Source organism: Hyaena hyaena, unplaced genomic scaffold (genome assembly GCF_003009895.1).
Source record: "Hyaena hyaena isolate Hyena2069 unplaced genomic scaffold, ASM300989v1 scaffold_730, whole genome shotgun sequence".
Taxonomy (NCBI): Eukaryota; Metazoa; Chordata; class Mammalia; order Carnivora; family Hyaenidae; genus Hyaena; species Hyaena hyaena.
The window spans coordinates 800,109-810,643 of record NW_024081363.1 but is presented as its reverse complement, the minus strand read 5'-3'; the positions used below and the strand labels follow the sequence as shown (position 1 = coordinate 810,643).

Sequence of the window (10,535 nt, the reverse complement as noted above, 5' to 3'; positions counted from 1 at the left end):
TATTTTCATCATTTTATCTTCTGAATATAAATATATTGAAGTGTACAAAATAGGAATCAAAATAAATTTGCTTAAGATTTGATATTTTACTAAAGTAGAACATAAAAATATTTTTTATGTAAATTCTTAGTTTCTGAAGTAAGTTTATAGCAGTAAGGCAAACAGGACAAAATACCAGCAAGTCACCATGCACAATAACAAACTTACAAATTTAAATAAAATTACTTTTAGGAAAAAAATAGTTTTTTCACTTTCTGCCCAATCTCCCTAATTCGCTTCTTTCCCTTTTACCCTCCTGTTCATTCCTTCATCACTGCAAATACTAGCGACTACTTAGAATTTTAATTTTTACCAGGCCACAAAAGGCCCCACTAATTCTGCTTATTAATAACCACAGTGCCATTTATTTATTCAATACCACAATTTGAACTTCGGTGTAAAAGTACCAAATAGGTTACGGAACTAGGCATGGAAGAGATATCATCGACTTAAATCAATGAAAGTAACAACAGTGATGGTAAGGACACAAAGAAGAACCTCAGAGAGGCTTCGAGAGGAGGAAGAAAACCAGACAATTGTTAATATCACTCTTGACTCTAGAGACTGGTATTTAAAGTAAATCAGTATCATTTATCAAATTACAAAATGTCCATAAATATCTACCACCCACATCAGAACACTTTCCAGAGTGAAATGGAGAGTGATTAGTAATTACACACAAATAACAGATGAAAGGGAGACTATCTCCAGGCAAACTGGGATCTATTATCACCAGGTCCACACGGGTCTAGGGGAGTTGTGTGCCCACTTATCATACCTTCTTTCCTTGAATCTTATATAGTTGCCAAATCACTACAGGCTAATTTTAGTCTGGCAACATACTTAGAAAGCCAAACATATTTAGTTCTATAAAGGGACAAAAATGGAGAGGGAGACAATAAAAGCAAGGGCCTTATTTTAAAAAAAAAAATCACATAAGCCCTTTTCCAGGTGAGAGGATCTATTTTAACCTTGATGCAGGAGTAGAAAATCTTTTTCTATTTAAATCTGGATTTGAATGTTTTATTATCTATTTACAACATCCTAGATGACTTTTCTACTTTTGTTTTTCCAACCAGTTCCCCAAACCCACCATTATTGCATTTTTTTATAAACCAAGTAGTCAACTGCTCACCCTAATTAAATGGTCCAAGTTAATAAAAGTCAGAATGAGCCAAAACCATGATCTTGTAACCCAGGCCAGGGAGGCTTTAACTGTGTTCTAAAAGTTATAAAACAGACTAATCACCAGAAAAAGTTATATTACCATGGTTAAAGTAGATTCAAACAATATATAACCAACCTACAATTCGTTAAAACAAAACAAAAAACACAGAAATCACATTTTCTAAGAAGCAACATAAAATGAAACTTTAAAAAACTTTAAAGAAGGATGCAGAGCAATTTCCAGAGTCCTCTTAATATCTCGAATGCTGGGACCTAAAAAAAGCAAGTTTAATTAAAGCATACCTTGGTCAACGGCAGCACCATACAGTGATTTCGATGGATTTTTTGTGGAGAATTTTCAAGGGCTTTTAAAGTTAGAGGTTCTTCCTTATTCTACTTTTACCTTTTATAAAAACTTAGGGCTTTTCTTAACAACAGGTTTATTAGCAATAGTAAGGATCAATCAAGTAAGAAATCTTCTAAACTTCAAAGGAAAATAGGCCTATCTCATGCAAAATCTGTCTCAAACTTTCAGGACAAGCTTCTCTCTCTCTTTTTTTTTCTCTCTTAAATTGTCTCTCTCAGTTTAGGAATCAACTGTCACACCCCCAAGTTCCTGACCCCACCATGACTCACAGCTCTTGAATCTGACAAGCTCTCTCCACCAAAATGCTTCAATACTCTTACAGTTTGGACACTCAGGCTATAGAAAGTGGCTTATAGATACCTGTTTCATAGTACGACTGTCCAAAAATCCCACTAGGCATAGAACCAGAGAGAGTGGTATGTTTTCTAATCCCATAAAAACACCAATTGAGATAATTTACTTTTCTAAAGATAAATAATTGAGGAGAAAAATAATTTAGTTTCAAATAATTAAAATCAGACCCCCTTGGCTATATTTACATGCTCTGAAGACCTTTTTAAATGACATAATATCTACTGATCTTGTATGATTCTAAGAAAAGCAAAAATAGAACTCCTATTTTAATAATAGTATAGGACAAAATAGTATATACAATGAGAAATCAGTATGACAGAATAATCAAACATACTGCTGTTACATATATCAGTTAAAAAATGACTTATCCTGCAGTGAAAGAAAACTTTTCACTTTATTTAATCCAGCCTATTAACAATCTGTGGGTATGCTTAGGGAAAGGCTGACATAAAAGCATTATCTAAAAATAGACAAAATTAAAGCAAAATAAATGGTTCAATAAACTCTACTACCAAAATAAAACTGTAACATAACCACAAAAGAAAAAAGCAAAATTAGATATTCCATAAGAAGCTATAAGTATGATATAAGGGACAAAGCCCGAAGTTTTAGTGTTTCTTCACAAACAAAAGAAAAGGACTCTACCAATGAATGCTCTTTGTATTTTATTTTTACTGTTACTGTATTATTTTTTACTATTAAATTATTTCAGAGTTAAAGTCCACTGGTCATGCTTGAAGCAGCACGTGCTTTAGTAAATAAAATCTACCCCAAGTCTCTATTTTCTAGCCAGTTAACAAGCATACTGATCCAGAAAACTACATAATGGAAATCTGTGAATCAAAGTTGTATTTGTCTACATGGTTTATGGCAGGAATAATTCAACAGGCTTTCCTTGCACTGCAGTTCTAAAATCTTATGATCCTGCCACATACCAAGCCAGGGCAGAGTACAGCTAAAGTGTATCATAAATATGGAGGCAAGTTTGAAAGACTATGCCTATTTGACCCTATTAGCACAAACCTCAACTAACCTCAACTAACGTGGGGTCTAACTCTCAATGGGACAGTTAATTTATTTATACTCAGCCTTCTTAAAAATGCATGTCACTGGGGAATTACATAGGGTAGGATAAGAAATGATCTATTTTAGTACACTCATTCCTCATCTTTTTATGTTTGGGGAACACAATCTCCCCTAAATTACAAAGTCAGAGGAAATGTTGTATTGAAGGTAGTATAACCTAAAATACATTTTCTTAGCCTTTGTATTTTTGCCCCATCAAGGACAGTTAACCACTACAGATGGTCCCAGCTTAAAATGATTCTACCTAGAATTTTCAACATCATGATGGAGGAAAAGTGATACACAGGAGAAACTGTACTTTGAATTTTGATCTTTTCCCAGGCCAGTGGTATGTGGTGTGATACTCGTGATACTGGGCAGCAGCCACGAACCACAACTCCCAATAAGCCAGGCCATATGTTCATCATCATTCTGTACCTACACAGCCACTGTTTTTCACGTTCAGTATAGTATTTAATCAATTACATGAAATATTCAATACCTTATTATAAGGTAAGCTTTGTGTTAGATGACTTTGCGCAACTGTAAGCTAACAGAAGTGTTCTGAGTATGCTGAAGGTAGGCCGGACGAGGCTACAACTGTCAGTAGGCTCAGTGTAATTAAATGCATTTTCAACTTACGGCATTTTCAACTCGGGATGGGTTTGTTGAAATGTAACCCCATCGTAAGTCACAGAAGATCTGTATAGACATTTAGTAGGAGACGGCTTTGCTGGTGAGCCATTTACCGACAGATATGATCTGGGGAAGATGCATGGAGTACCACTAGACTCTTACTAAGAAGCAACCAAGAGGATATACTTACTCACTTTGGGCTCAAGGGTGAAAAACAACAACAACAAAACTGCCTTTTACTGTGAAAGAAGTCATTACCGACTTGGAACAGGTTAGAAAGAAACTTCCCATACTAAGAAAGAAAAACCTCTCTTAAAATTTGAAAATAAAGTGATGTGGCAGAAAAGTGGATGGTTCAGTTCATACAAGCCAGATAATTTCCATAGTTGTCAACAGCTCAACACCTAATTCTGTATTACCATAACTTATTTTCTTTCCCATCAATGCAGTTCAAGGTTAAAAAGAGGAAGATGGTGGGGAATTATTTAAATATGGCATTCATTTAATGTAAATCTAAAAATCACAAACTTTTACAGCAGAACTGATAAGAAAAATATCATTACACTCATGATACTCCAGATGAAAAAAAGGACATGAGGAGAGCTAAAATAATGAAGTAAAGAATAATACTTTCACATTCTATTTTTTAAATTTTTTAAATGATTATTTATTTTTGAGAGAGAGAGAATGTGACATTTTCATGAATGTCATTGTGTCCTCCACTTTGTTCTTTTTTTGTCAGTTCTACTTTGAAAAAGAATGCCATTTATCTCATTTGGAGATGTTTATTTTTTTCACTGGGACTACAAGAGACATGACCTATACCTGCCGCCACTGCTCCTCACTGATGTACTCTGCTAAGGCCCTAATACGGCCATCCCTCTGCAGTCTGTGGGATTCACGGCCAGGTACTGCTGCCTCGTGCTGGGAGGTAGGTGCACTCACTCCTGCAAACACTACCAACACTGCAAAACTGTTTTCTCCTCGTGGTACCTGTTTCATAGTTACCTCATTTTCAACATTTTTACAATTAAAAACATTAAGTTTCTCTTATTTGAATAAAATATACATGAAAACAAACAAACAAAAAGATAACAAAAGGAGTAAAAAAAAAAACCCATCTTTGATGGATTCACACCGCATGTTCCTTGAGGGCAAGGGTACTATCTTTCACTGTTCACATGTCTGATTCTAATGACAAGCTGACTGCAAAAACACACTATTTGTAGACTGACCGACTGAGTAAGTAACTGAACAAATGAATGAAGATCAGCTCAGAGTACTTAACTCCCTCATAAACATTTACTAAACTCTTCCTATATGTACCGAGGTGATGAAAAATGTTAGAATGAAACAACGGCAGTTTCTGCATCAAGACCCTCCATCTAAGAGGGAAGAAAACCCGTGAACAGAGTAAAACAACAGAGTCGGGTACAAAGAACACAGCAGATGACATCCACGTGATCACAGTCATCACCAGTGATCGCCACCGCTTAATGATAGTAGCCGGAGGCTACTTCTGTGGGGGAATACTAAACTTATCCCCTTTGTGATCTCAAAAATAGTAAACATATATTCCAAATACTCTTAACGTTCCATCAATTCTCAAGAACTAAATGTACCACTTTTAGTCCCTCTTCATCACTACATGCCACCCATATAAGCTTACTATTGTGATCAGAGTGTCTCTGGGATACCAGGCAATAGCAGGCAAACATTGGCAGGAAATCTGTTAGGCTGTTCCACTCACACTAATTCTCTCATCATCATGCAAAAAGCCCCCTTCTCAAGTAATAAAACCGCCTAATCTTCTACAGACCTAACGAACACATTACGGTTGCACACAGTACAGTACCCATCGCAGCCAAGAACAGTTTGTAAAAGGGCTAGAAGGGCCACCAGAATGTACCTGTCTAAGGAACTCCAGGCAGTGGGCCCTATGCTATCAGCTAAGTTTCCTGTGTTGCACAGGAAACAGAATGTGTAGAATGGGTCTCATCGATTAACTCCACATCATTTGGACACCAGCATTATGGGGATCATGCTGACAATGCACTGCACTGCACTACAAACAAGGAAATGTGTATACCCTTTATTAGTACTTTCCACACAAAAAATCTTCTGAATTGCAAGCAATATATTAACCTTTTAAAAATCAGGTAATAAAGCAAGCCCTCTCTTTATCCACAGGAGACAATGACAGGCTCTACTCTAAATCTTGTTATTTAGAAGCAATTTGCACAGCTCCTTGTCAGAGGGAGGGCAGCATAATTTATCTCAAGCGGAATTAGACCTGTCATACTATCCAGGAACAGGTATCTGGACAGGTAAAGTCTAAACACAGAGCTTAAAGGTTTAAAATCAATTTTTCCTCCGTAATCAATATTATTGTATCTGCAGTCATCAGCATACTTACCACACTGACTGAATTTCTCTTTTAGTTTCTGCCAAGTCAAGTCAAAAGGCAGCTAGAATGAAAAAAGGTATTAGTAACAGATATACAAAGAAAAAAATAATTTTAAGTACCCTTTACATTTAGTTGCTTACATTTCTGACAAATATCTGGTTGCCTTTGGAGCCTATTCTGTCTCTCATTCCGCTTCCCATTGGACCGGATAGAAATCCTCGATCCATATCGATGCTCCTTTCCAGTATAGCTCCTATCCCTGGTCCCATTCTATCAAAGCTGGAGCTCATCCGGTCTAGGCCCATCCCCATTCCTCCAGTCACACTGTTCATGCCACCCATGCCACCACCTGGATTTCAAGAACGGAAAGGGGGGGATTGGGGAATTTCGGTGTTTTGGTTTTCAAAACGAAGAAAAAGGAGAAAGAAGAGGAAAAAGAAAGAGGAGGGACAGAATCATTTTTGAGAAAGAAAGGGAGAGAAAAATTAATTCATTTATGTAAGTAGATAATGTATAAGCATAAAATTATTTTCACACCCACAAAGTAACAATCTTCCGAGAAACAGAATTTGGTCTATGTTCAGTTAGTTGAATGTTAATGGCTAACTGAATCCATTAATTCTAGCCACTATGTAAATACGTCACACATACGTACTGCTATAAAATTATATTCCAATCATAAAATATAGCATATGAATTATATAAATTATCTACCTGTTTTATCCATTAATGTTACAGTTTTTGTCATATTTATTTTTTAATGCCCTGTGTACTAACTGCTACAACAAAAGACATATTACAACTCCAACACATTAGCTGTTGCTCTCATCATACCATAGTATTTTTTTCACCTCAGTATCTGCTGTTTCACATGCAATTTCTCTTTTCATATCAATTCAATTTTCAAGAACTACAGAAAAACAACTTTTGACCTCAATATTCTATAGAACTTAAGGAGACAACAAAACATGGAATCACGTCCCTCTAGCCAGAGCTTGAGAATTTACCCAGAGCTCATACCAAATTTATTCTTATGCACGGAGTCCCCTTTATTATTCCAATCCTATACATCCTCAAAATGTAATCCTTTTTTCTTGTACCTAATATCCCCATACATAGAAATTTCAAAAATTAACATCACCCTCACAATGGCTTTCTATGAATAACAAATATGAAGTTAGGGAAACAGAAGTATAAACAACGAGGTGAAAAAGGAAAGTAGGGAAGTTATGATTACTGGGAAAATGACCAAGGCTAAAAAACATGATGGAAAGGAATGAGAAGCAAAGAACAATGGAAGTAAATATCCTCAGCTGACAGGACTTCTAAGTTTACCCTTAGAAAAGTTCAAGTAGGCTATATTTCCTAGTTTTGAGATTTCAATCAATTAAAGGAAGTCAATAAAGTACTGGAGGGCTCACAGAGACATAGCTCAGTAAGCAACAGAGATCAAAAACTAAGCCATGTTTTAAGATTTAATAGAAGGCCTAAAATGTGGTAGCGGAAACAGATGGAAGAAATGTGGCATTCCCCACTGCTACAACTACGCTTGATTCCGTCACAGGAAAGGTTTCAGAGGAGAGGAAATAAACGTCTCTTGTAAACTTAACCTTCAACCCCAGGAGGTCTCTAGAGGTGCTGTAACCGGGGCAATTCACCTGCATCTACCGAAAAGACACAAGATGTTCACAGATAAAATAAGCTAGTCACCAATAGCAGTTGTGGACAACAGGCAAGGAAACAAAGTTGGTGCTAAAGCAAAAGTTCCTCCTGACACGTGATCAGGGAAATCCCCAGATTCCTCAATTGGAATGGAGCTTCTTGGATTAGCTGACAGTTAACACATACTCTGTTGTTAGCTCAGAAATGTCAAAGAAGTAAAATTCAAAGTTAGTTTAGAAATTTCAAACAGTGATCAAAAAGCTCAATCAAAAAGCTCAATGACTTTCAAAGTTTCTCTAAATTATGACAAAACACATGAACACACAAGAACAAAATATGACTATACTATAATAACTACTCTTGCAAAGTCTTTTGCAAGCACTCAAATATTACTGAATAAATTCTAGTAAAATTTAAACCTACTTATTCCAGATCCTACTGGACCCATGTTAGAAGCTCCTATTCTTCCTGCAATCATTGCACTGCCTAAACAAGGATGGAAAGATACTAATTAATCGGAAGAATCATATTTTAAAATTCCCAAGGTACTATGCTCTCAGCTGTACAGTAACCAAAAAGTATAAGTCTTCTAGAAATAGGGTTCAAATATGTAATTTACTGAAAGAGAGAGCCAGTACATTAAAATTCCTAAAGTGGTTTTCATCAAGTAATACATTACATGAAACATTATCAATTTCCAATTTTTCACAAAAAAGGAAACAGACTTTAAAAAACATAATCTGCAAAAAGGAAAAGGAGAAATATGCAGCCAGCCCTACCAAGTCTACCAAAGGAATCTCCAAAGCCTCGATTGATTCCAATATCACCACGTCCAAAATCTCTCTCCATGCTACTAGTCATCGCACCTCGGTACAGCTCTGAAAAGATTATGCAACAAATTAACCCTTTTTCAAGTGTATCAGTACATGGTAATCCATTTAGGAACATAATGGAAGTGAACTGAAAAAGACAGCAAAAGTCACAAATACCAGAAATCTGTGATTTACCAACTTACCTCACATGCCATGATAGCCCCAGTCTCGGCAGGCCTGTCCCTACCCGCTACGCCCCATACGCCCGCTGGAGACATTCACTGTGTCCATTCCTACATTTACCTACCTCCCATCCGGCCAACTCCTCCAAATCCGCCCATGCTATTCATGGCTTCCAGACCACCAAACCCAATTCCTATGGAATAAAGATTAATTTTGAGATGTGACTGTCAGCTATCTAGCTGAAAGGTACTTTTTGTAAGTGTTAGGTCTCACCAGTAAGTTCATATCCACCCTACCTTGTGCGGGGGTTTCTTAACACATCATTTCCCATATCTCTTAAGTATGTACCAGGCTCAATTTCTGCTAGCAGCCTTTAGGTATGAGCCAACAATAAACTGGCCTTTTTTTTTTTCCTTAGAATTCTCAACACGGCTTCTAATGTACTAAAAATGGTACTGGGCACAGACAAAAAAACAAACGCTTATACATACCTCCTCCAATTCTATTCATTCCTCCAAAACCTGGACCATCCATTCCCATACCTCAAATAAAATACACAGTATGTACGTTCAGTCAATCTTACTTTTAGGACAAAAGAATGACATAGCGCAATACAGCAAAAGATACCACTGGTCTAGGCAGGACAGAATGCGAGAGAAGCAGTGGGTACACACGTGGGGAAGTGCTATCTATGCACAGCAGCTGTCTAATCACGAGTCTTCAAAGAGGTGTCTATGAATATTTATTAAATAAGAAAACAAAATTCACATTCGAGCAGAGAATATCGAGGACTAGGTACCTGTTTGTTTTCTTTTTTTCAACACACATGCACACACAAACACAAGTATCACCACAGCAGATTTAGAGATCAAGTCAGAAAGTAAAGTCTCCTTTCAACATGGCAGCTAAGGGAGCAATAAAAAAACTAGAGAATAAGAAAGTCTGTGTTTAGGAGGGTGGAAGGCCCAAGAGTAAAAGTTTCTATCTGTTTGGGTCAGACTGATTACCGTAGCTACCCTGATACTTTAAAGTTTAGCTATAGCATCTCAGCAAAAAACAGGAGTCTGACAGCATTTACTACTCACTCAATTAAGACACAGTTCTCAAAGTATGGGCTGGGGTCCAGTAAGTCAAAACTATTTTGTTTATCAAGTAATATTAAGATATTATTTGACTGCTTACTCTTATTCTCTCATGAATATAAGGTACAATTTTCCAGAAACTACATGACATATGCTACCATAACATACAAACAAAATGCAGAAGCAGATATAACAGCATGGCTGTCTTGCATTAAACCAAACGTTCAAGAGTTCTCCAAAAAGGTAAAGCGATGTCACTCCTTTCACTAATATTTGTGTCAGAAAATATAACTTATTTTCCGAAAAATTATATTTATGTTAATACAAGCTGGTTACTGTTATTTTAAATAATCTGTAAATATTTTTAAATTTCTAAGTTTTACTTCCTAACGCAATAAATATTAACAAACATAACCACGTAAACAAATGCACTTTGGGATCGTCAACAAATGTGAAGAGGATGAAAGAGTTCTGAAACCACAAAGTTTAAAAACTAATCTTCAAAGATAAACTGTAAATTAATCCATGTAAAGAGCCAAACAGCTCTCTGAAAAGCTACCTTCACAGCGATAAATACAAACCTGCTTATGACAGTGTAGCATTTCAGCCATTCCACAAATACTGTATGTCCTTGATACACGAGACACTACATTAAACATTCTCCTCCTGCCTCAAAGACATTTTAAAATCCAAAGTGCTAAAAGACTAGCTACAACACAGCTGGCCTCAGAGGAACCCTCCTGACCTTTGCTCACTTTATT

At 36.4% G+C, this 10,535-nt stretch overlaps 1 protein-coding gene across 4 annotated transcripts in view; it reads right to left on the bottom strand.

Moving 5' to 3' along the window:
• The window catches only part of MYEF2 (myelin expression factor 2), a 29,998-nt gene that overhangs the window by 1,234 nt on the left and 18,229 nt on the right, over positions 1-10,535 (bottom strand). Inside the window, exons 11-16 of one of the 4 annotated variants that reach the window (XM_039218041.1) lie at positions 9,184-9,234; positions 8,817-8,885; positions 8,477-8,575; positions 8,121-8,183; positions 6,176-6,384; positions 6,045-6,096 (exon numbers count right to left, since the gene is read on the bottom strand). In XM_039218041.1, coding sequence (XP_039073972.1) covers positions 6,045-6,096; positions 6,176-6,384; positions 8,121-8,183; positions 8,477-8,575; positions 8,817-8,885; positions 9,184-9,234 — 543 coding nt within the window. The remainder of the gene's footprint in view (positions 1-6,044; positions 6,097-6,175; positions 6,385-8,120; positions 8,184-8,476; positions 8,576-8,816; positions 8,886-9,183; positions 9,235-10,535) is intronic. The other 3 variants (XM_039218043.1, XM_039218042.1, XM_039218044.1) reach the window with 3 other exon arrangements.